Source organism: Pelodiscus sinensis, chromosome 5 (assembly GCF_049634645.1).
Source record: "Pelodiscus sinensis isolate JC-2024 chromosome 5, ASM4963464v1, whole genome shotgun sequence".
NCBI lineage: Eukaryota > Metazoa > Chordata > Testudines > Trionychidae > Pelodiscus > Pelodiscus sinensis.
Window position 1 is genome coordinate 55,682,919 of NC_134715.1, and position 26,890 is coordinate 55,709,808.

At 40.1% G+C, this 26,890-nt stretch overlaps 1 protein-coding gene across 7 annotated transcripts in view; it reads left to right on the plus strand.

Annotated features, from left to right (window-relative positions):
- ARFIP1 (ARF interacting protein 1) overlaps positions 1-26,890 on the plus strand; it is an 85,412-nt gene that overhangs the window by 44,764 nt on the left and 13,758 nt on the right. For 3 of the 7 annotated variants that reach the window (XM_075930060.1, XM_075930059.1, XM_075930061.1), the window contains 5 exons: positions 1,639-1,747; positions 6,093-6,188; positions 8,303-8,415; positions 20,929-21,150; positions 24,139-24,296. In XM_075930060.1, the coding sequence (XP_075786175.1) occupies positions 1,639-1,747; positions 6,093-6,188; positions 8,303-8,415; positions 20,929-21,150; positions 24,139-24,296 (698 nt within the window). Of the gene's footprint in view, positions 1-1,638; positions 1,748-2,817; positions 2,840-6,092; positions 6,189-8,302; positions 8,416-15,096; positions 15,471-20,928; positions 21,151-24,138; positions 24,297-26,890 lie in introns of those variants that run through there. The other 4 variants (XM_075930063.1, XM_075930062.1, XM_075930064.1 and 1 more) reach the window with 4 other exon arrangements.

Below are 26,890 nucleotides of genomic sequence, written 5' to 3' on the forward strand. Positions count from 1 at the left end.
CTGCTGCTGCTGCTGCTGAAACTGACCAGCGGCGGACTTGGGGAAGCTGTGGGGCAGAGCAACTGGGGTGCTGCCAGGTTGGTCCTGCAGCGCTGCTCCTCACCAGCACCTGGTTTGCCCCACACTGTGCCATTCCCCGCCCGACCCTCCCTCTCCCTCCCCCCCCCAGACCTGTCACAGCCCCCCTGCCGGAGTACCTCCGATACTCCGGCATATCTGATAATCCGGCACCCCCTGTGTCCCAAAGGTGCCAGATTATCGGAAGTCTGCTGTACTTATTTTCCTTCTTTAGTACTGCAGTTAAATTATTCACATTGTTGTTTGGTTTTTTTTATAAATAACATAATAATCAGGGTTTCTGGTTTGTTTAATGAAAGAATAGTCTCTCTTCTTCTAAGGATACTTTATTACTACTCTGGAGTTTGTATGTGGTTTTGGTTTTTTTTAGGTTTCCCTTTTCTTTTTTTCTGATAGTTGGTTTATACTGCAGGGAATTATCTAGAGCCGCATTCTAACTGCCAGATTTGGCCTTTAAGTAATATCATACCTGAGAATCAATTTCCATGGACTTGCAGATTGACTAGTGTAAAATATTAAAAAACATAATTTGGGTTTTAAAGATAATAAATTCTTAGTGTTCAGTGTTAATACTTTTAATAGAAGTAGTTATGGTATATGCCCCAAAATAACATCTTGAAGAAATTTTTCTCTGCATAATTCAGATATTGCTCATCTGTTGCTTTATGATCTATTTTTTTTCACCTTGCTAAGATCAGAAAAACATCAGAATTTTATGTCAGCAATAAGGTTTTCTGATTATGTAATCTACTTATAGATTACTTATATGATGGAATTATTACACTGTGCCTTCTGCTTGTTGTTTTTAATACTTTGATTTGTACGTAGTGCGTAACTGGGAAATGTGAGGTTGGAAGATATTCTATATTCTAATGATGATTTTACTTACTATATAGCTTTGGGGAAGTATCCTTATCTTTTTGCCTTAGTTTCCCTATTTGTTAACATGGATAATACTAAATTTCCTACTTCAGACCAGCTTTAAGGATTTTATTAGGGTTTTTGTTGTGCTTAGAGTAAAAACTGCTATATATTATATGGCTTCATTGTATGTTTGGCACTTTACAGAACAAGTGCAACGATGCACAATCCAGAAAAATGTATAGATCTAAGTGAAGACTGGGAAAACAGGAAAATTTTCAACTATTATCAATTACTATTAATTATTTAGTTTCTAGGTGTTAATCTTGCACTCAACCATTTAAAAAAAAACCTAGAACTTACTTTTTTATGTTTTCTTCTGTAAGGACATTGATCAGGGAAGGAAAAGTTTTTTCTTTTGTTTTTCATTTTGTTTCCATTTTTTCATATATTTACCAAATTAATACTTCTTAAAATGAACATACAAACTGTTTTCTTTAGCATATGTTGTAAAACAAGGTCTTGTATTGAAAAAGTTTCTTACTAATACATCACAATAGAATGCCATGACACCATAACACAAGTTCCAAACTATAGACAGAATTGTTTAAGATGCACTTGAAAAGATATTATAGTGCCTAAAAGTTTCCTTATGTAGATTTTTATATGGATTTTCCCTTTTATTCAAATATTTCCAAGGATTTGAAACGTTCGTTACCAGTTGGACTTGGTCTCTCGGAAACCCAAATAACATCTCATGGCTTTGACAGCAACAAAGAGGGAATCATTGAAGCAGGGCCATTTCAAGGTAAAAACTATTTGTGTGTCTACATGCTTTTTAAATTTCAACAATATACCTGATTTAGGCATTTTTTTAAAGGAATAGTCTCTTAAGACAGCTATGAAGTACCAAAATTTTTTTTCAAACTCTGTACTTGCTTTACATTTCAGCATAAATAGTAATTATTCTGATATGTTATGAATACCTGAGGTGTGAAATGTGTGTTTGCCTCAGTAGCTGGGTTGCTAAAATAAGAAAATGATATCCACTTGTCACGGGGTGTTAATGAAAACTCCTAGCAAATTAGGTAACTTTTTAACTAGCCTGCTGTTAATTTGAATAGTTCCTTTTCTATAATATTGTTGAACTTCTTAATAAAAGAATTCTTGTTACAAATGTATGTATGCTAGTCAATGGACATATTCATAACTGCTATATTAAGAAGGGAAAATTGAGGCTATTATAGTAAAAACTCTGTATGTAATTAGAACTACGTTAAATGTGGTGTTCAAGTTGTAAACATATTTGATTGTGGGACTGATTTGAACTATAATTCCACTTTACTTTTCTAAAGCAAATAGAATTAATGAAATTCTTTCCCCACCTCTGTAGTAGATATTCCAATGAGTCTTAATGTGTTTCCTGTTTATTTGATGCATTATATATGTTGTAAAGGTTTTTAAACACTAATCATAAGAATCAGTCCTAAAACTACTATCAAAATTGGGTCATATTGAAGATGGCTCCACCATTTTCCTTGCTCAGCATAGAGTTGCAGGGTTCTTTAATTTGAATAGATTTGTTTAAAAGCTAACCTTGAGAAATGCAAAGTTATTAAACAAGCCAGTAATTAATATACTATCTGAAAATAATAAAGAGCACAGGAAACAGGATATGAATGAAAAGTTAATTATATATGGTTTTGCTCCAGATAAAATAAGACCATGAATTTAGAGAATTTGACTATTGAGTGAGCAGCTGAGAGAGTGAATTTTTGCAGTTGTAGATGTAACTTTGATTTCTGTTCATTAGACTATATAACGAGGAAACACTGGAGGAGGAAGGGAAAGCAATATTAGCAGGGATGGAAGGATTGAAGAGTATTGTGAACAATGAAGTGTAAGCAACGTTGAATACTCTGTGCTAGAAGCCAAGATAACTTAGTTGTTTTTAGCTTGCTTACATTCCATGATTAGCCAGTGCTCCTGTAATAGGATCTTTGTGGACAGATCTTTTATGCCTGCATTAATCCAGTTGCAGGATTGGGGACTTGGGTTTCTAAGGTACTACAGCTTTTACATAATGTATCACCATATTGTAACAAGATAGGGCAGGTTAAATAAATGTCTTCCAGCCTTAACTTTGTGCAGATTAATGATGTTGCTAAAAAATTTATACTTTAGACTTACAATTGGAATAATGAGGGTGTACAGATTTTCCATGCTACAGGGACATATGCTAATTATTGCTTCAGTTATTTAAAAAGTTCTTGCGGGATGTTAGTGAATGAATAAAATATAACTTTGTAGAAGCCATTAAAGTGTACGTGATTTCTAAGGATACACTGACCCACTGCCTTGAAAAAATGTTGTGAAAATAAATGTGCCCAGACACAAAATTGACTTGCAATACCATGATGATTGATTATGGGGGTGGAGGGAGAATCCTAATTTTAGTCACTCATCAAAACAAGTATTTTGTCCTGTGCAAATAAAATGAGTTTTTCATGATTGCTTTTGTACAATTAAATTGTCTTTTTTCTTATATGGTTACTTGATGTGGAAGACGATACAGCCAAGGGCTGTATGACTTGTTTCAATACATATAATTGCTTTGAGAGCACAGCACTTTACTGTTAACATGATGATGCCCATAATTGAATATTTTTAATAGAATTAATGTTTTTAGTAGGCCTTTTTTTTTTCTTGACAAAGAGCCATGCGGGCTAACATTTTAAACAACCCAATGGCTCAATCTTGATCTCAGATACTCAGGCATTATTACTGCATATTATAGACACATAGCTACTCATGTCATTAAAATCTGTTCCTGTAGCCACTTATCTTAAATTGAAACTGAATCCAGAGTCCAAGTATCAGTCCTCAATGTTATAAGTATTGCATTATAATGATACAGGTTGAACCTCTCTATTTCAGCACCTTTGGGATCTAGTCAATGTTGAACCAGAGATTTAGCCGAACCACTGGAGGTTAATACAGGTTGGGCCTTCCTGGTCTGGCACCCTTAGTACCTGAACTGTCTCAAACCAGGGAAGTCAGTGCTCCCCTGCTAGCTGGCTGCTCCTGGGCTTTTCTCCTTGGGGTGCCCTGCCCTTCCCCCCTAATGCTGGCCTAGTAGGGGCTCCTCATGCTGTTGCCCACAGGCTGCCTCAGAGTCCCCTGAGGCTCGCAGCTGGGACCACCTGCCCCTGCAAACTCACTGCAACAGGGTGTTCCCCCAGGTTCCCCGGAAGGGGCCTCCAGGGAATCACTCCTGTCATCCTCCACTAGTCCAGTTTCAGCCAGGATGTTCTCGGCTGGCGCTGCCCAGTCACTCTGGCCCTGCTACCCCCAGGGTTTCCAGGGGTTCCAACAGGGGCTGCCTGGCTGCTGCTGGCCCTGCTGTTGATGGAGGTTCCCTGGCCGAGCCTCTAACCATCGGCAGCCCCTCTGAGGGTTCTTTGGCTGGGGCCAGGGTTCCCGCACCACCTGGCCTAGCTGATACTGAGGATTGCCCTACCGAGGCGGGGGCTCCCTAGCCACGCCTGGCTCCTTTGACATCAGAAGTTCCCCAACCAGGTCAGGGGCTCCCAACCTGCTGTCTGGCACAGTCTGAGCTCCCCAGCTCTCATGTTGTCTTTCTCTGCTGCTTCCTGTGCTCTTTGGTCAAGCAACATCCGTGGCCCTGCCGGGCTTTGGATGTTGTCAGACCAGAGAGTCCCAGATTTGGGAGGTTCAACCTGTATTGTCTTTCAACATTACCAATACTTCTACTTCAGAGAAGACATTTTAGGGGTAAATTAGAGTAAATAGCAGCATAGAATTAGGACTGGTGGCTGTAAACAAACTTTATGGGACTATGGGAAACTTGGCCACACCCATGATAAGTGGACATCCAGCTAATTAAAATAATGCCAAATCATGGATTTTGCCAGACCAGAAAGTGCCAGACTAGAGAGGTTCAACCTATAGTGACTTTTACTTAGATGAGAAAAATCAAGATTTCAGTTGAAAAGCAGCCATATTGAACAGTATAAAAGTCATTTTGTCCTGCCCCCTATATCTGGCATTTTGGTTGAATACCTCCCGTCATAAAGCCAATTTCTTTTAAAGAGAACACATGATTAAGTCAGGAGTATAACTTTGAGGAGTTCATATTAATAGCTGTATCTTTTAAATTATATCACTACAGGTTGCATCTCTCAAAACTGAAAATCTCTAGTCTGGCAACATCCATGGTCCGGCACTACCACGGATTTTCTGAATCGGAAAGCCTGGTGGCCTTGTGGCAGGCCAGCTATCCAGAAGTGGGGTCAGGTTGAAGCAGCAGGACGGGGCAGGGGTTGGGGCTGATGGCAACCCTGAGAAACCTGCAGCAGTGGGGCTGGAGCCAACATTAGCCCCTGCAGCCTGTGAAACTGACACTGAGTCCAGGGCAGCATCTGCAGCGCAGGACCAGGCAGCCTCCAGCCCATGGTAGTGCGGGGCCAGTGCTAGAGCCCCGGGCAGCCCACAGGAGTGGGGCCAGAGCCTGCACATTGCCACAGGGCAGGAGATCAAACTGCTGGCAGCTTGGGGCAATGGGACTGGGGTTGGGGTTGGTGGCAGACCCAGAAGTCTGTGGCAGTATGGAGCTGGGGCCAGAGCCTCGGGCAGTCGGTGGGAGTGTGGGGCCAGAGCCTGCGGGCCGCCGTGGGGCTGGAATTTAAGCCGGGATCAGACCCAGCCCCCACCAGCCTGAGCTGGCAGCAGCCCCCAGTAGCGGAGCCAAGGGTGGACTTGCAGCAGTGCAGCCTGGAGCCAGAGCCTGTGGCAGGCCACGACAGTGAGGGCTGGAGCCCACAGGCAGCAGGGCTGGCAGGAGCTGGGAGTAGTGAGGAGGGCTCTCCAGAGCTGTCTGAGAGGCTGTGGCAAGGAACCTTCCCTGGTCCAGCAAATTCCCTGATTCAGTCCCAGTCAGATCTCAAGGATGCAAGACCAGGGAGATCCAACCTGTACTAGAAGTCTCTGAATTATTTCAGATACTTATTCTAGTTTTGTGTTGATGATCTGGTATATCTCCAATATTAAAAGCTATGTCTATACATAACAGTACACGTTTTCTGAGGAAAGAAGATGATGAATTTTCATGGTTAAATGTGTCCCCTTTTCAGGTTCCTCAGCATCACCCATATCATCTATTATATCTCCTAGCAATGCAGCAGCTAGCAGACTGGCTGGACAGGGAAGTGATTTAATTATTCCCACAGGTATTCACAATCCTGACTGGATAACATCTTTGTTAGTTATACAACTTATACTAACACCTTCTTTAGTTACACTAACTCATATTCTCTGTAATAATTTGACTTTTTTTTAACTGGGTAGGTATGTAATTTCTGCTTTTTTTTGGCGGTTCTGTCACTTCAAGGATTCAGCAGTTTGCAAAGTAACCTATGCTTTTCCTTCTGAACAACTTTTCCTGCTCCAAAGCATTAAGTATAATCTATGCAACTTCATAAAAACATATGATATTTTAAAAGTGCTCTAGGTCATGGTATAAGCTTTTATTCTCATTGCCAGCCAAACAAGAGCATTATTCTAATACTTCACTTATGAGAATGGATTTTGGAGTTCAAAACACCAAAACTGCGCTTTGCCATCTTCTGCCTTTGTGGCTTTAGTCAAATTACTTTACCTCTTTGTGTCTGTTTCTTCCCCTTTAAAATGGGGAGAATACTTTGCTATCTCAGCAAGGTACTGTGAGGATAAATCACTTCAATTTTATACAATGTTTATTTTATTTTAAGAGGTAAAACCCGTGTTTAGTGCTGTAAAAGAATGTCTGGAGACACATGCAGGAGTCTGTTTTTACAAACGCTTATTCACAAATAATCTGGCAAGGTTAGGGTGATTATACAGTGTTCTGCATTATACAAAATGTGGCAGATGCAGGGATAGTCCTCTCTTTCTCTCTCCGTTTTAAATAAGCCTTCTGAATATGCCTATGGGTCTTCTGCTAATAACTTAGTTTTTCAGTCTGGAATGCTATTCAAAAGCCTAATGAATAAATTTTCTTACATAACTTGCTTTTTTCTACTAAAAGAGGGAACGGGGCACTGTCAAATACCTTTTTTTTTTTTTTTAAATGGCAGAGTTAAAAATCTAAGCTATGTCTAAAATACTTCCTAAAAGCATGAAGAAAAACATTTCTGTACTAACTCCATCTTGCGTTTGGTGACAGGAGATGTATTTTGCTGTTCTGTTTAAAGGTACTGTGTATACTATAGACAGTGCAGATGGGAGGCTGCTCCAGCTTGGCTAGGCATGGCGGGCTCAGCTGCTGGTTACGGTTACCCATAAGCATCACCCAATAAAGGTGATGCTTAGCAGGTAACTGGTTAACCCTTTACATCGCTAATGTGTATAAAGCTAAAGAGCATGTAGCATAAGTTGGGTGATCAGTGCATGTATGGCAATGGGAAATACTGCCATCAAAATGGCAGCAACATTTTTTACAAATTGGGAATCAACTTTTTTATTCAAAATGTGTAATTTGAGTAACATTTCATACTGACTGGTAACTGCAAAAAATTGGGACTGAATATAGTGTTCTGATGGTTACCCTTTATACTGTATCATTGCGTTTCTTCCTTGCCAATTTTTGAATGAGGACTAATAAGTTCCACTGTTTCTGTGATTGAGGGCCTAATAAAGCTATCAAGTACACTAACTTTTTTGTAAGAGAGAGTTAAGATTCTTCTGTTAGCCTCAACATGCTTAGTGAAAATTAACAGCAGCACAATCTAGAACAATGTGAATTTCTTACTCTTATGTTAACAAATATTGTTTTGACACTAGTGTATATCTTAAGTTGCCTGTACTTGGCAGCGGTTTGGTTTATTTTGTATACTTCTGTAACTTATTAACAGTGACTTGTAGCATATAAAAGTTTTTTAGGTTGGCTAATTCCAACAGAATGTTGGACTGTAGAGTTTGCCTATTTGCTGTTTTAAAACAGTTTAAATAATGAAACAAATATCTGAATTACTTGCTGCTAGTAGTCAAAATTCTATACAGAAACAGCCAAGTAACTTTATCATATCGGATTACTCAATTTAGTTAGTTTAACTAAATTATTCACTTACAATAAAGGGAAGACAATATTGGCATGTATCCTTGTGGGCCTGATTGTTTTCTAAAAAGCAGTTTTGTGCTCTTTTTTCATTTTTTTTGCTTAGTACAGTCATTTACAGAAAATCTAGTTAGATGCATAATTTGCTTTTACGTAAGTGCCATTTCATGATCCTTTGTATATGCAATTATATACTTGACTTTTGAAAAATATGGACCCTAAAGATTTTCCTCTGTCTTATTTGTTTAGGTAGTGTGAGAATGCAGCAGAAAAGTGGACCAGTTGTTCTAGCGGACGAAGTAAAGAATCCAGCAATGGAAAAATTGGAACTTGTGAGAAAATGGAGCCTAAATACTTACAAGGTTTGTAAATTTGTATTATTGTTTCCAGTCTATTGCCAGTGTATATTAAAATGTATCAAAGTATCGTATTTCAGCTTAGTGTATGTATAGATCTCTTAATTTTTTAGGATGCTATAATCAATCAGAGGTGTGACCTCTGCCCCTCCTGTGAGCAGCCAGTCTGCCTCATTATGTCACTATTGGTCACTGGATGTGGGACATCAGTAGGGCAACTGGAGCCACGAGTGTGGGTCTCTGGTCAGGGCTACACAGTCAACACCATCATGGAGTCTCAGCCCCTACTCATGCTGGGGCAGCAAAGAGTCGAGGCGTTCAGGCCTGCGGTAAGGCTGAGCAATAAATAGTCAATCTGCCCAAATCCTAGCTCAATGCAGAGCAGCAAAGGAGCTTAGGGCTCAGGCCTGTACTCAGGCAGAGCTGTAGGCAGTGAATTATCTCAGTCTCTGGTTCAGAGCTATGCAGCAAAGAGTCAGTCAGCTCAGACTTCCCTTCAAATGGCCTGAGGAAGGGGGAGACTGCCCATCCACATGAGTTGGGTGGCAGGGGGAACGCAGGAGCCCTCACTCCACTGCGTCCCAGCCCTGAGCTCAAACAGAGGCAGAGTAGTCTGCCACCAAGTCAGTGGGGATCCGGGCTGCATCATGCTGAGTCACCCTTTCTCAGCAATGTTGCAAAACAAGTGGCTACCATCCCTGCAATGGCATAGCGAGGGTGTTATGCGTCTGAGGGCAAAGGCAAAATTTGCGCCTGGGGGCAAAGACAAAATTTGCACCCTTCCCAATCATTTTTTCCCTGCCAGGATACTCCCAAATACATGCGAACTGAGGTGATTGGGTAGAGATTATTCCTGCCACCATGCTCACTAAACGCATGCCATATAACCTCAATGCTTGCAGTGTAACATAACTATCATCCTATTTACTTTTTGAAGGTTTTGCTGAAACCTTTTCACAGTCAACTGTTGGACTATATACAGAATAGGAAATGATCATAAAAAAGTTAAGAACATATCTTTTGGCAGCTAAATTGGCGCCCCCTCCAGCATGGTGCCTGGGGGCAACTGCCCCTCATCCCCTCGCTACGTCACTGCATCCCTGGGCCTCTTCCACACTCCCCCTCCTACTGTACCTGTAGGTCCAGAGAGCAGTGTTCCCTGTAATCTGTGCAGTTGTGCAACCACTCAGGAGAGATTCAAATTGTGCCCACCTGATTAGCAGAGTGACAACAGCTATGTTTTTTGTTTCTATTGGGGGTGCACATCCACACATGTCTCAGTGCACATAAAAAAAGTATTCCCACACACTAATGGAAAAAATTCACATGTGCACAGAAAATATTAGAGAGAACATTGCCAGAGAGAGAAGCTGGTTGGTGGGGGCCTCAGTTACCAGTAATTGCTGTTCTTGGGTTAGGTCAGACAGTGGTCTGGACCAGTCATCTGCATCCTGCAGGGTCAGGTCATTCAGGAGTCCAAGCCAGTTGTCTACTTCCTTGAGTCAGCTCATGATCTGGGCAGTCTTGGTCAGTTGTCTGCTTTCTATGGGCCCACTGCAACCTTCCAGTACAGGAGCTCAGGGGAAGCATCCGTCCCCTCCAGTGAATGGGCTTTAACTGAACCCCCAGCTTCAGCCTTTATGCTTACAGTCCTCCTACCTTGATTTCTGGGAGGCTGAGTGAAAGTAGTGTGGCTCCACTCACCAGGGTGCATAGACATGCTCCTCCTGCCCTGATCTTTGGATGGTCAGTCTTCCTTACTGCAGATGCAATGATAGTTTTCTAGATTTTATTAACATGACAAAATAGAAGGTGGATTATATAGTTTTTCCACAAACGCACTTCACTAAATTTGTTTTAGTTCAACTTCAAAACTAATGCCTAAATCCTATGACTTTTTGGTAGTGGAACTGCTAAGTTTAATATGATTTATCATTTGCAGCATTAGCTGCAATAAAAATTTGAAATTGTTATTTTTATTACAAATTATCTAAACATTCTCTTAATTCATTGTCTTTAGCATTCTGACCTTTCATCCCTGTTGAATTTTTTTCAATTTTTGGATTTGAAATTACATCTGGTATCAAGGTGACTTATTGAGAGTGTTTGCTCTGGTATTTTTTTCATTGCCATGGCGTTTCTTTGAATAAAGTAATGAAAATGGTAGTGATAAAATATTTATTTTGCTAGTAACTGTTGCAAACTGCTCCTCCATCTCCCATTTCTAAGGCCCTTGACATAAGGATCTATTAGTGCTCTTGTGGCAATAAACATACCACTGCCAAAAATTCTAAATTTAGCCCAGTTTAAATCAGCAGCTCCTTACTCTGCCTGAAACTTGGCTGACAAAGAGCTGGAGGGGAAAAAATGTGCTTGTATGTGTATGTCTGTCTCCTCACCACTCCAGCCTATGGAGAGGAGAATTCTTTGGAGTGGAGAATCCACACAAATCTAAGAGCTCAAGCAAGGTTCCTCCTCCCCGTCCTCATACCTATCATCTGACTACCAAGGTCTCTAGGTGAGCTGGACAGGAAACTTTTCTGGTTCTGTAAAACGTCTTGAGATTTCAAACATTTCCCCATTTTTGCATTGAGATGAAACCAAGATCCTTTGATGTCTTTCAAAAAAAAAAAAAAGACGGAGGTAGGAAGAGAGAAATTGATTCTAACCACTAGGCTCTCCAGTCTGCAGGGCTGAAGAAGATCCAGGTTCAAATCCCGCTTTGAATTCATCTTAACAAGAACTTGAACCTGAATGTCTGATGTCCCTGATGAGTGCTCGTAGTACCAGGTTATTATCTATTTTGAGGTGGTGGTTAGACTCATATTTATAACAATAATTCCATCTTGAAATTCAGAAATTTTCCTGATAAAAATTTAGACAAAACTGTTAAGCTTCTACCAAACATTTTGGTTTAAGCTAATTGGCCTTTTTTGATGGGAGAAACCATTTCATCAACATTTCTGATCAGTTCTAATCACTTATGCTCTTAAATCTGTGTACTGACTCTTTGATGGGATGAGAACAAATAAGGAAATTTTTCAGTATCAAATGTAATGCTGCTAATAGTAGCTAGTTCAAAAGATATGCTCATCTTTGCCTACATCTTTCTCTTGCTTAGTTCAGGAATTTATAATTTCATGTAACCTAATTCATTGCAGAAGTCTGTCCAGATGCTATATCTGTTTTCCATGTTTCCTGCAAGAGGGAATTCTTATTTTGCAGTTCTTGGGAGCTCTCTGTTCCCTCCTATCAGCCCTCCAAGCTTAAGTTCCCTGTAAGCTGCATGATTGTGCAGCAGCTTTTTCAGTGTGGTGCAGGTAGGTGCCTCTCCCCCTCAATCCAGATGCTGCTGTGAGATATATATGAGAGTGTGAGAGAGGGCAAGAGAGAGAGTGCTCAGAGCACTCTCCTTCACCCCAAACTTCTCTGTCCCAGCCCTGAGCCAGCTCCTGAGCTCCTCCTCCACTCATTAATTTTGTTATGTGCATCAATATGGGGATGAGGTGTCACACACGGCTTTGAATTGATGCTGCTCAGACATATAGAAGGGCCCTTGGTCTTGCTTTCTGTTCTGCCTTTTATGAAAAGACTCGTGTTAGCCATCATCTTGGCGGAAAACTGAAGACTGACGGCTGATTGACTTAATGCAGTCTTCTGCGAGGAAAGGTGGCTGAGACACATGCAGAAGCTTAGCAAAGGTAGTCTCAGATACTACTTTCAAATATTATTTCTGGTAAACTTTTCAAAACCACATAGCTGCACAAGACAGGCTAGTCTATATGTTTGACTTGCAAAAAGAACAAAGCAAAACAAAAAAGCATATTTTTTTTACTGCTTAAAGCGACAGCACTAACCTTTTTGGAGCATGAAGTAGGATGAGTTTTTGCCTTAAAATCTAAAGGTCTAAAGCCACGGGATAAAGCCACCGGATAAGTTAGTCTTTGAATCTAGGTGTATGAGATCTCTGAAGTCCCTGTGTTAGAACATTTTGGGGGGGTTTCCACCAGAAGGATGGGATAATCCATTCTAGGGCATACTGTGCAAGTATGCCCTCGTTTGAAAGCTTTAAGGCAGAGTCTCCAACCTTTTTAAGCACAAGATCACTTTTTGAATTTCAGTGCTATCCAAGATCTATCTCAAACCCAAATACCTTTGCCCATCCTCCTTCCTACCCCTTCTCCAAGGCCCAACCCCTGCTTATTCCCCTCCACCCCTCCTCCCTTCTTCTCCATCCTCCCTCACTTTCACCAGGCGGGGGCAGAGGGTTGGGGTGGCAGGCTCTAGTCTTGGGTTAAGGATTTAGAGTATATGAGGGGCTCTGAGCGGAGCTTGGATCAGGCAGTGAGGTGCTGGAGGGGTTCTAGGTGCAGGCTCTGGGATGGCATTTGGATGCAGGTGTGCTCGTGGCTAGGGCAGGGGCTTGAAGTGCAGGAGGGGGGTTCATGACTGGGTTAGGAGTTTGGGATGCAGGCACCAACTGGGTACAGCTTACTTCAGGTGGCTCCTGGGTGGTGGTGCAGTGGGGCTAAGGCAGGCTTACCCCAGCCTGGCCCTGCACCACTCCCAAAAGCAATCAGCAAACTCCATTCCAAGTCCTGTTGTGCCCTCTGCCCTGATCTGTGGAGATAGGATACAGAGTGGGGTAGGGGGGCACCCTGAGATCAGTGCCCTTCTTCTCCCGGCCCTGCACAGAAAGGGGCAGCTGAAGTGCCTCTTGCCCAAATCAGTCAGGATCACCTGTCACAGGCTCCAAAATCTACCAGTAGTTTCCGATTTACTGGTTGGTGACCACTGCTTTAAGGGGCCTCTACAATGGTGGTGGTTACATTTATGAACCTCTGTATCTCTTTTCTGCACCAAGAATAATTATTTATTGAGAGGACAGCGCGTTGTTGTGTGTGATTACTCGGTTAGCTTGATCCACTTCAGAAGTAATTGCGGACTAATTTCCTTCATGGTTCCTGCACTGTGGTTCTGTGGGAGCACATATGTGATGGAGAAAAGGTCATTTATCTTGTGTAGCTGCTCATCTCTGAATGTCTGGAGTCTGCATAGCCAAACCAAATTCTACCTCCCCTCCTTCAATGCCAAAATACTTTCATGGCTTCTGGTGATGGAGAAATTGGTGACAGTTATTGTGGGTGGGACTATTTATGCCCCCAGTCCAAAGCAGGCATACTGTCAACTAACACTGCACAAAATTGTTTTGTGGCTGCCTGCCTAGGAATGCAATTGCTACAGTGTGGCTTTGAACACATTTGTAACAGAGATCTAATAGATTTTCAGGCTCTGACATCTTCTTTCTCCAGGCTACTTCACCTAGTTATCATTTAGCAGGAATTCTTACTTTGAAATGAGTTATTGCAAAATCTGAATATAATTTCTTAAATCAGTCTTCACAAAATAGCCTACTACATCTGTCTATGACATTTTCTCCTGGATTTTTCTTTTTACCACTGTTGGGCCCTTCTAGATTCACTATCATTTGGAACTTCAGTATCCATGTTGATTATTCTTAGTACCACTTTGCTGTTAGACACCATCCAGAACGTCTGGGAACAGAAAGATAGCTAACAGCAGCATCCCCCTCTCTATCAATAGAACTTTATGCAAGTGTGACTACTGGCCAAATTTAATTTGGGGGTAACTATATTCTGCTTTACCCATATGCTTTCAACTTTTTCTTACAAAAGTGTTTACTTTTTTTTATGTAAATAAAGCTTAACACTAGTGATTTTTAAATCCTCTTTTATTTATGTCTTTCCATCCTCCCTTCTATCTTTCTGTCCCTGGAGAAAAAATAAATTCTCGGGCCTTTCTTAGATCTGGTCCATATGCAGTTTTTGTACTGAGAGAAATATTTTGGTTATGGCTGAGATTTTCACTTTAGAGGTGTACCAGGCAAGATGGATAAAAAAATCAATTCTTTTTAAAATCACATTTTTACTTATAAAATAAACCTATTTAAAATTAAAATGTGAAATTGACAACTTATGTTAGGCTTAAATGTATAATTATTAAAATCATTTAGCAGTACATACTTTTCACATTTTAAAGAAAGTCATACCACTGAACAGATACTCAGCCAGTGACTTCCATCTAGAGCCACAGTTTAAGTGCTCAACCAGCTTTTGATAACACTAACCTCTTTTGCATGTGCAAAACAAGTATTTTCTTCATTTTAGTTTATTCAACTAGTTCAGTTCGATGGCTACGTCATTGAAACTTTTCAATTCATTTCAATGACAATTGAAAAAGCAGGAAAGCTTGTTTTCTTCTTATCTCTGGATAAAAGCTAGGTATGAAAAGAAATCCAGCATGGTTCTAAAATTTCAAGGTACCTCATGGCTATAAGCAAATTAGTTCATTTCACTAACAAATACATCCTGTGTTGATTTAAATCAGTTAGTTTTAAATGCAAAATGTTTCAATATTTTTTCTTATTCAGCACATTTAAATTAGTTTCATTTAATAAAACATTAACTGCTGTTTTGTGCCTTTTTTATTGGATTTAAATTTTCATCCATGTACAGCTGGACACATCACAAGTAAAAAAAGTATATAGTAATTAAGAAATACAGCATGCACCATTTTCTAATAATGTGTAAAATTAAGAATCTGAAAAAATCTAAGTTAAACATTTATTTAAGCAATTATATAGTTTAACTATAGTATATCCCCCCAGTTAGCAAAAAGACTCTCCAAATTGTATAAAGAGCAGGTATGTCTAGCACAAAAATAATTGTTCTCCTTCTTGTATGGGCATAGACAACCTTAGGGAGGATCTATGGATAAGAGATCAAAAGAAGATTCACTCTTTTTCCATCCGTCAGTGCTTTCAACTCTGTCCTTTGAGCAGGTTGGTCAAGAACCATTCTACAATGTATTAGGCGGTGTCTCCATGTACGGTGCTGAACCTGTACAAATACAGCTGTGCTGCTGCAGTGCATCTTGTGAAGATGCTCTTTGCCAACAGAAGAGAGCTGTCCTGTTGGTGTAACAAAGCCATCTCCACAAGCAGCAGAAACTGTGTTGACAGGAGGCTGTTCCCTCATAACGTAAGTGTTCATGTACATAATGTTCTGTTACTCAGGAGAGCTACATAAGCTATGTCGACAAAGGCTGTTGTGTAGATACAGCCTTAGTTATCACAATATTATCTTTACATGGGAAATTTGTATCAAGTCAAAATGTTGTTACTCAGAGAAACAGTGGCACAAACAGGGAAGAGGCAATTTACATAGTCAGCCTTTTCACATCAGGGTATCCTTTTACAAACTTGTAATGCCCTGGTAGCACAGTAGAACATAATTTTGCATGTACACAATTTCAAAACAGGTTATTATGTTACAGAATTTTGTTACAGCCCTCACCTCAGAAGACATGCCATGTGTGATCCTGAACATCCATTGAACCTAAACTCTTCTTTCTTGATTAGCCTACCCGTTGTGGTGGGACCAGTTCTAGCCCTCACCAGTCTTCTCTGCATCACATGAGAAATTCCTTCTGTGATGCCTTGTCCTACTTCAAGTTAAGAATACACCTTTTTTCCAAGTAAAGACAGAGCCAGAGACTTTAATTTACTATTTTGCTTCAGATATCTGCAGGGCAAAGAAAATCACTCCTGCTCTGCTCAGTGCCTCTGGACTTTCTATTCAAAAGCAAAATACACACAAACAAAATGTGGAGTATAGGGTTTGAATTTCAGGCCTGCCTTGGTAGATCCTTTGAGCTTTCTTTATAGAATTTTTTAACGAGTTCTTCTATTAAGAATGCAGTACAACTATCTTCAGGGAATTATGCTAGGGTTTGGGTATTGTTTTTCCAATTCTGCTGAGCTATGAAGTTCCCAGGGACATTCCAGAGCCATCTCCTCCCAAAAATCTACCTGGATGGGACATCCTTTTTTTAATGGAAATTGGGGTGACTGCATTTTAATCCCTAAAGAAGCTGTACCACTGCCTGTTTTACCCTTCCAATTCCATTGAAGCAATATGTTATCTAATGATCTCTGTGAACACAAAGATCTGCTCATTCAATCCACTTCCAATGGATTATCTTCTGTCGTCCTGACCATGTTCCTTTATATCAGTTTGATCGCTGTACCTGGGTCTTTATCTCACTCAGAATGATCATTTTTCATTCTGGTAGGAATTCCTCAATTCTTGTTTCCTAACTTCATCCTCTCTCCTTTTTTGAACAAGGTATTCTTGCAGACATGCTATTTCCTCACCTGTTTAGGTTTTGATCCATTCTTAATTCAGAAAGTATTCCTTTTTGTGATTGGCTAAATACTTTGATTTCTTGTATCCATGTGTTGGTGGGAGGCTCGAAATGTACATATCTGGACTAACCCACTGACAAACTGAAAAGAAGAAATCAGATGAAAAAATAGTCAACTGACCATCTGCCAAAGATGATGATAGTGACTGTGAAATGCTAAGGGAGATTTGAGAGGCTATAAAAACTAAACTCAATAATAACGGGGCATTTCAACTATCCCCATTTTGACTGGGTGCACATCACCTCAGGATGAGATGCAGAAATAAGGTTTATTGACACCTTATATGACTGCTTCTTGGAGCAGCTGATTCTGGAACTCACAAGAGGAGAGGCAATTCTTGATGTAGTCCTAAGTGAAGTGCAAAATTTGGCCCAAGAGGTGAATACAGCTAGACTGATTAGAAATAATTACTATAATATAATTAAATTAACATCCCCAAGGCAGAAAAACCCCATGGCATTTTATTTCACAAAGGAGAATTACACAAAAATGAGGTTCACTAAAAAGAAATTAAAATTACAGTGCCAAAAGTGTAATCTCTGCAAGCTGCATAAAAACTTTTCAAAAACACCATAATAGAGGCGCAGCTTAAATGTATACCACATATTAAAAAAACACAGAGAACCAAAGTGCCACCAGGGCTTAACAGCAAAGTAAAAGAAGCAGTGAGAAATAAATAGGCGCAATTTAAAGAGTGAAAGTTAAATCCTAGTGAAGAAAATGGAAAGGAGCATAACTCTGGCAAATGAAGTGTATATCGGCTAAACTGGACAGTCTCTATTTAAAATAATTAATGGACACAAATCAGATATCCAAAAAGGCAACACACAAAAACTTGTTGAAGAATACTTGAATCTTCCTGGACATTCATTAATGGATCTACAAGTCGCTGTTTTGTTTCCGACCTATTCCACACGCCAAATACACAGAGAAGGATTGGAGCCTAACTTCATTCACAAGTTTAATTCTTATGCCGATGGTTTGAATCATGATATCAGATGGCTCGCACGTTATCAACCAACCAAATAGTGAAGGTGCTAATGGTTCTTGATGTCTGTTTAGAATCTGGTGTTGGTCCTCTTCCTTTCCAAGTGCTAACTATTTAGTCTTTAAGATGCTACTAGCCTGTTTGTTTGTTTTTCCTGTTAGACTCACTCAGCTATCCCTCTGAAGCTTATCTACTCACTGTCTTTTTTTTCTTTCTCCCCCTCAATTTTTTTTTCCATCTCCCTCCCTCCCTCTTTCCCTTATTTATTCTTGGATCTGGACTTCCAACACTCTGGGCATCTGAAGAAGTAGGTTGTTGGATCACGAAAGTTCATGATCCAATCTACAGTAAAACTCCAATTGTCTGGCATCCAGTGGTCCAGCACTCCTGATATTCCGGCACCAACTGGAACCCGGAAGTGCTCCGGCCAGCTGGACAATTGGAACTGCTCTGCCCTGGCTTCCCAAGTCCGCCGCTGATCAGTTTCAGCAGTGGTGGACTTGGGGAAGCTGGAGGCAGAGCAACTGGGGTGCTGCCAGGTTGGTCCTGCAGCACCGCCCTCTCCCAGGCTGCGCAGTTCCCTGCCGACCTGCCCCTCACCCCAAACTCCTCATAGCCCGCCTTCCAGTACTCCGGCATATCTGATAATCCGGCACCCGCTGGGTCCTAAAGGTGCCGGATTATCGGAAGTTTACTGTATATGCTCTGTTAGTCTTTAGAGTGCTACTAGACTATTTGTTGTTTTTAAATTTTTCCTGTTGCAGACTAACTCGGCTACCCCTCTGAAGCTGTAAAAATATCATTAGGAAGGCCAGAAAGGAAATTGAAAAATAGTTAGCCAAAACCTGAAAAAGTACATCAGAAGTCTGCTAAACAAGCCAGTGGGGTCACTAGATGATCGAGGTGCTAACGGAGCATTCAAGGATGATAAGGTCACTGTGGAGAAACTAGATGAATTCTTCGCATCTGTCTTCACAGCTGAGGACAGGAGGGAGATTCCCAAACCCAAGCCACTCTTTTTAGTTGACAAATCTGAGGAATTGTACCAGATTGAGGTGCCATTAAAAGAGGTTTTGGAACAAATTAATAAACTAAACTGTAGTCACCAGGACCTGATGGCATTCATCCAAGAGTTGTGAAAGAATTCAGATGTGAAATTATAGAATTATTAATCGTTGTTTGTAATCTATCCTTTAAATGGTCTTCTGCACCAAATGACTTGGCAGATAGCTTATGTGACACCCATTTTTAAAATGGGCTTTCAAGGTTATGCTGACAACTACTGGCCAATAAGTCTAGCGTCAGTACAAGCAAATTGTTTGAAACTATAATAAAGAACAGAATCAGACACATATGTGAACATAATTTGTTTAAGAAAAGTCAACATGGTTTCTGTAAAAGGGGAAATCTCAGTGGTATAGCCATGTTAGTCTGTATCTGCAAAAACAATGAGGAGTCCTGTGGCATCTTAGAGACTAACAGATGTATTTTATTTATTATGCCCTAATAAATATGTTAGTCTCTAAGGGTATGTCTACACTACCCCGCTAGTTCGAACTAGCGGGGTAATGTAGGCATACCGCACTTGCAAATGAAGCCCGGGATTTGAATTTCCCGGGCTTCATTTGCATAAGCGGGGAGCCGCCATTTTTAAAACCCCGCTGGTTCGAACCCCGTGCAGCGCGGCTACACGGGGCACGAACTAGGTAGTTCGAACTAGGTTTCCTAGTTCGAACTACCGTTACTCCTCGCGAAATGAGGAGTAACGGTAGTTCGAACTAGGAAGCCTAGTTCGAACTACCTAGTTCGTGCCCCGTGTAGCCGCGCTGCACGGGGTTCGAACCAGCGGGGTTTTAAAAATGGCGGCTCCCCGCTTATGCAAATGAAGCCCGGGAAATTCAAATCCCGGGCTTCATTTGCAAGTGCGGTATGCCTACATTACCCTCCTAGTTCGAACTAGGAGGGTAGTGTAGACATACCCTAAGGTACCACGGGACTTCTCATTGTTTTTGCAAAGGGAAATCATGTCTGACCAATCTGTTAGGATTCTTTGAGGGAATCAACAAAGCATGTGGACAAGGGGGATCTGGTGGATCTAGTGTACTTAGATTCCCAGAAATCCTTTGATCAGATTCCGCACCAAAGGCCCTTAAGCAAAGTAAATTGTCATTGAATAAGAGGGAAGGTGCTGTCATAGATTGGTAACTGGTTGAAAGAGAGGAAACAAACGGTAGGAGATCGGAAAGAGAAGAAATAAATGGTCAGTTCTGATAATTTCAGTTCCATCAGAACTCTTTTCACAGCAGTGTCATTCTACCTGGATCCACATGTGCATCTCCATTCTATCTGGACTTCTGTCTGCTTCTCTTTTTGGGCTACAGATTCACTTCCTCTTTAAAGATTGTTGAAAAATAGCTCGTCGCAGCTATAAACCATTGTTTTATCCAGTTATTGTTTGTTAAATTTGCTGCACACTTCATCAATGGTCTGCAAGTCAATTTAGGAGTTTATTCCTGTGGCAGGTGTAAGATTTTTTTTTAATCGTAATGCTTAAGAGAATCATGCTTTTTATAATTGGTTAAGCACAAATTCAGCATTAAGACTATTTTCCTATACATTCCTTAGCAAGAATTGTGAATTGCTTAAAAATGCCCCCCCATCCCCGTATGAGAAGAAGCAATCATGTTCACTGAAATTAAGAATCTGAATGTTGAAATATAGAAACTTACATTTGCTGATGCTCTGTATCCATGAGGTCTAACTGTGGAACTAAGTGGAAAATACCTCTGGGAATAGATGTTTGGGAAGATGACTATTGAATAACTATTATAATACTTATTTAGATTCAGTAACATTCTGGTTTATACTGTCTAATAAACTGACTTGAATGTCTTGAACTAAATAATAATTGCTTTTACTTAATGAGTTTCACCAAATCTAAAAAAGTGAAGATCTGAAATCTCTCATTTGAGAATTGTAATTAGTGCTGCTCTTGATTTGTTAGTAGGAGTTGAGACTTGTTCAACAAATGTTCTTGCTGAGTCCTGAAAAACTTCTAAAGAGCTTGACATTTTTTCTTCAGTTTATTGTGCAAACTTAAATTGGAAGGGATGATTGTGAAAGAATTGCCTATAATTATGTGCTTCTTGCAGCCAAGAAATGGTGTGTGCTGTCCTGTCTTGAATATAGATTATTTTTTTTTTGCTTTTATAATAATTTTAAACTATTTGTTATGAATTTGCAGTGTACTCGTCAGATCATTTCTGAGAAACTGGGCCGAGGCTCAAGAACAGTAGACCTGGAACTGGAAGCCCAAATAGACATATTGAGAGATAACAAAAAAAAGTATGAAAATATCTTAAGACTGGCGCAGACTTTGTCCACCCAACTCTACCAGATGGTTAACACCCAAAGGCAACTTGGAGATGCATTTGCAGACCTTAGTTTGAAATCATTGGAACTCCATGTAAGATTTTAATAGTAATAGAAAATGAAATATAAATTTGAGGAGGAACTTCATAGGCTTATGCATGTTGCATAGTAGATAACTCTTTAATTTGTAGGAAGATAGCTGTCATGTAATAGTATCTGAGACTCTGAAAGAAATAATTGCAATTACAGTATTTCTTGATGTCTGGCTTTAACTGGAATTTGAACTAAAAAGGACTTAACATACAAATGTACTCGGTATAATAAACACTTTTGTTACTAAAATTGTTCAAGATCATCATTTCCTGTAAAATACAACAAGCTGTGTTGTAAATGTTTGGGAATAAAGGGAATTAATGCAAAAGAGGTGACATTAACAACATATAATTTTTTTAGCAAATTAAAATGTTGAATTCCGTTGTTTCCTGGAGCAACATTTTGATCAGAGCTTTGCACCTGTATAGTATGAGAACCCGTTCCTTTTATAGTGTTTAGACTTTTCTAGTAACAATGTTAGAGCTAATTGTGTAGAAATCTTACGTTCAGAGTTATAGCTTACATTATTCAGGCAATATTGTTGTAACTCACCATATAATTCTATGTCTTTTATAAATTCAGTGGATGGTAGTTTTCATCTTAAACTCTCTACTGAGTTTAACCTTTTGATGGAAGGATGTCTTTTGTATTGATTCCCTCTTTTCAAGGTCTATTTATTTTCAACAGGGATGTCACGGTGGTTGTTAGAGAACTGAACTCCATTTTTAATTATAATCAATGTCAGGATGTAACTATAGCTGTCCTCAATCCAGAGAGGATTTCCATTAATGTTTATATGAGGTACACACAAAGAACATGAGTAGAATGTGTCCATCAGTAATAACAAAATTTTTATTTATTCAGTACTCTGGGCATGTGTACACTGCGTTCCTCTTTCGAGAGGAATGCAAATGCAGACGAACGAAATTGCACATGAAGCGTGGATTTGAATTTCCCGTGCTTCATTTGCATAATCGCGTCCGGGCACTATTTCGAAAATAAATTCTGTGTATACGCAGTTATTTCTAATGAAAACCCTTCTTTCGAAATAATCCTTAAACCTCATTTTATAAGGGTTATTTCGAAACAAGGGTTTTCTTTCAAAATAACCACGTTCGTCTGCAATTTCGTTCATCTGCACTTGCATTGCTCTCTCGAAAGAGGAATGCAGTATAGACATACCCTCTGTTACAATGTAAGCAGTGTAATAAGCCTCCTTTTAGCTTCACTGTGTTTGAGTATCCATTTCTTCCCCATCTTTGTCTCTGGTTGTTTCTTTTTCTGTTTTTTCCTTTGCATCCTCTTTTCTCTCAGCTTCATTCACTAATCCCATCCACTAAAATTATTGGGTATAAAACAGTTAATGTTAACATTTTAAGAGACCTAATTTGGCATTAGTAGTTATACTCTGGCATTGGTTACACTAGGTTCACACTTTCACAACCATGGTAGCTAGAAATTTACTTGGTTAAATGAAAACTCAAATTATGCGTAATCTAAAGATGCCATATGGGAAAAACAAATACATCAATAAGGCTGGTATATGGGAGTCTTGCATTATAAGAATCCTTGCAATCTGACATTAACATATTTTACTATTGATCAATTGGTCATTGCCATTTGTTATACCAAAATTTGATTGCAGTTCTCTCTTGGCAATAACTTCCGTTTTACTCGTGCCCCCTTAACATTTGTAGCTAATCTGTATGTATTACTGCTTTTTTCTCACCATCCATTATGATAGTACATTTCTGCTGTCTCAGTCACTTATAACACACTACAGCTTGGACTTCCCTGGTCCAGCATCCTTGGGACCTGAGCAGTCCTGGACCAGGGAGTTTGCTGGACTAGGGGAGATCAATGCTCCCCTGCTGGCTGCTGCATTACCAGCTCCTTTCCTTGGGGCTGCCAAGGCAGGGGGTCCCCACTCTGCTGCTGCCCGCTAACACGGGCTCATTTGCAGCTCCCCATCCTACTGCCTGCCCGCTGCTCCTAGGGGTTCCCCAGCCACGGCCAGCTCCATTTGGCTGCTGCCTGCCCCATCACCTTGGGAGTTGCCTGGAGTTCCTCAGCTGGGGCTTTGAGGCTGGCCCCACTGTGGCCAGGGATTCCCTGGCCAGGGCTAGAGCTCCCTGGCACTTGGTCTTACTGCCGCTAATTCTCCCTACCCTGCGGCTGCCAGGGGTTCCCCAGCCAGCTCCTGCTCCCAGTCTCCAGGGCTCTTTGGTCTAGCAACATCTGTGGCCCTGCTGGACACGGATGTTGCTGGATCAGAGAGTCCTCATTCCATGCACATCCTTTTTTCCTGGAACAACCAAACCTTGCTTTAAGTTATGATAAGAGGAAACGACACACCAAATTTGTTGGTCCTAACTCTTACCATTTAAAAAGAGTTCTTACACATCTGTCTGCACGTCTGTTTGTTCATTTCTGGAATATATAGTAAGGTTAAAATAATTATCAATTGTAGTGTTCAACATTTTGTTCCAGGATTTGACAATCCTTGTTCAATAATTAATACTGATTACCCCTCTAGCAATTTAGTTAATTACTCTTAATTTGGCTAGTATCATTCATGGTATTACAGTTGTTAGTAAGGGAGACACTGAATTTAGGCTAATTCTAAGTGGTTATAAAATGATTCACTGAAGATTTGGCAGTATTCTTTGAAGTGATATTAAGATAATTTTTTTAACTGTTCACAATAAAACTGGTATTAAGCATGGGTTCCATCTATCCTCTTGGGAGAAATTCTACTGAAATGAGTGGAGTTTCAAGGAAAAAGCTTCAAAAGTTGCTTTTAAAGGTCTAAAACAAAGGGGTAGTTGTGATTCTCAGCTTAATTTGTTTTCTAGAATACTGTAATCAGTTACATACATTTAAATATGCACGCTCAAATAGCAGTGATGAAATTACATACAACATAGTCTACCATATACATGTTAATTTAATTTTAAACTACATATTTTTTGTTTGTTCTTTGTGATAGGAGGAATTTGGATACAATGCAGATACTCAGAAACTTCTAGCTAAAAATGGAGAGACGCTTCTTGGTGCTATTAACTTTTTTATTGCCAGTGTGAACACATTGGTAAATAAAACAATTGAAGATACGTTACTGACTGTGAAACAGTATGAAAATGCCAGGTATCTATTTTGTGTCATCAGTATTTTCGTTTATTGTACACTCTTCAGGTTTATGTTCTACTGCTTGAATCAGTAATCAGTGTTGAAAAGTTTATAAATATAACACAGCTTTTGTATTTTAATTTATGACTATATTCAGACTTTAAACTTATATTTCATAATGAGGTTTGAAATTCAAACATACAAGACATTTTCTGTTAGAATAATTTCTGAAAGATCTGTGCTTTTTTTTAGGCCCTGTCTGCACGAAAAAGTATCGATACAGCTGTGCTGCTGTAAGATTGCTTGTGTATCCATGCTATCCTAACAGGAGAGATCTCATGTTGACATCATAACCACCTAATCTAATGGCAGTAACTATGTCAGCAAGAGAGTGTCTCTTGCCAATATAGTTCTGAGCACTATGCCAGCAAATTCTGTCACTTTTTACACATCTGTCAGTGACATAAGTTTTGATAACATAAGGGGTAGCGTAGACATGGCCTTAGTGTTTCCTGCAAGATAAAGATGGATGATTTTTCCCCCAAGTAGAATAATAGAAATTAAGAATTCTGGATGGCTACAATTAGTTATATATGAAGTAGTGTTTCTTAATGAGAAATGAAATACTCTTCCAGTACCTTTTCATGCATTCTTTAGCTAACTGGTTACCCACTCTAAAGACACCTGTAGTAAAGGTATAGCTTGGTGGCAACAAAGCCAGATTATTAAAACAATATTGGTAACTTTAGATCTCTTTTGAACTAGCCTGGATTCAAACTGACATACTGGAGATGACTGGCTTCTAATCTCTCGACTGAATACCTAAACCATTCCATCCCCTGTCTTTAATGGGTTAACAGTTTACTTTGAATGGAATAAAAAAAAATTATTTCAAAAGATTACACCAGTTACTTTCTTATGATGTTCAAGCATGGGATAATGTTGTGCTTTTCACAAAACGACTAGGATTAGTGTGCTAATGCTCAGTGGTTAGTGTTCATAGACTAGAGTAATGACACTCAGACCTCAGTGATTTAGGAACCAAATTAGAAATCATCATTACCCAAAAGAGCCACGGTAGTGTGAACACATTGTTTCAATTACTATTTGTGTATGTGTGTGCACGCGCACATTTTATATATTTTATAAATTTTATATATATACACTTGGAATTACTATTTATCAACTACAGTTGGTTAATAACATAGTAAAAGCATCCTGACTTAATAATTAAATCTCACAGTTCCAATATCATGTGCTGCACAGAGCCACTTGTGGCTTCAGTCAGAGTAACTCTGTATGAGAGTTTAACCTTCCTTGGCAGCCTGATCTTACTTCTATAAGAATTTTGCCTTTGATTTCAATAGATGGACTAGGCCCCAAATAGTACATACATTCACATTTGGAAAACACTGTTGAGCCCACTTTATAATTTAAAATTTTTCATATGTATTAAGGATGTTAGTAAGTACTTGTTTACATCACTAACTGATAAGCCTGGGTTCATCAGTTAGTCCTGATGGTTATGCATGCACACACACCTCCTTGCTGCCTCTGTATCACAGGCAGCAAGGGGGAAGGCAGGAGCTGGTGTCTGTAGTGAGTGGCCCGCGGAGCTGCTTCCCTCCCCTGGCTACCACCCACAGAGGCAGCAAGGTGGGGGAGCAGGTGGGATCTGGCTTGAAAGCTGGCTCCCCATGAGCATCGGCTCCCACAGATCTGCCTGCCCCCACCACTCCAATGCTGCTGCTGCTTCTCACAGAGGTAGCAGCAGGGGAAGAGGGGGGAACGTGGGAGTTGGTACATGCAGGAAGCCGGCTTTCAAGCTGGCTCCCTGCAGGTACAGGCTCCATGGAACTGGTTCTCCACCCCACCCCACCCCACTACGGCATCTGTTATGGGGGGCAGGCAAGAGCTGGTATGCATGGGGAACTGGCTCCTGCGGAGCCACCAGTGTCCTTCCTCCACCCCTTCACCTCCCCACAGAGGCAGCAGCGCAAGGGGGCAGGAGGGAGCCAGTGCCTGGAGAGAACACATCTTAAAAGGTGGTTCCCTGTGAGCACTGGCTTCTGCCTGCCCTACTGTGTGTAAATGTGTAACTGCTAAAAAATTCAGCTGTTAAATGTTTACAAAAATTAATGTTTTTTAACATCCATAATATATATGCCAAACATTTTCTAGCAGGAGAATAAAATAATTGCTACGTGTTGTGATTTCTTTCCTAGTCCCTCTTAATGTGTCTCAGTAGCTCTTCGCATTGCAAAACTTGAATTGTAGAAATTTATGTAGTCATCTAATTTTTAGTAATAGGTTTTCTTTGCTATAGAGTCAGGTATTCATGATAACTAACAAACAGTTTTCTCATAGTAGTGTAATACATTCATGTGCAGACAAGGGTGAAGGAATTACTCCTGTTGCTTGGTTTTATTAAATCTTTTGAACTGTCTGTTCTACCATATTTTCCTTTGCTGTCCCCGCTATTCTTTCCCTAATCCATTGTGAGCAGTGCTATTTTATTCACTGTGGAGAGTGGTGCAAAAAATTTCACAGCTCTCTGGAAAGATTTTTCTGAAGACATCTGCTTTTATTGTCTATAAAGCCTAAGAGTCCCT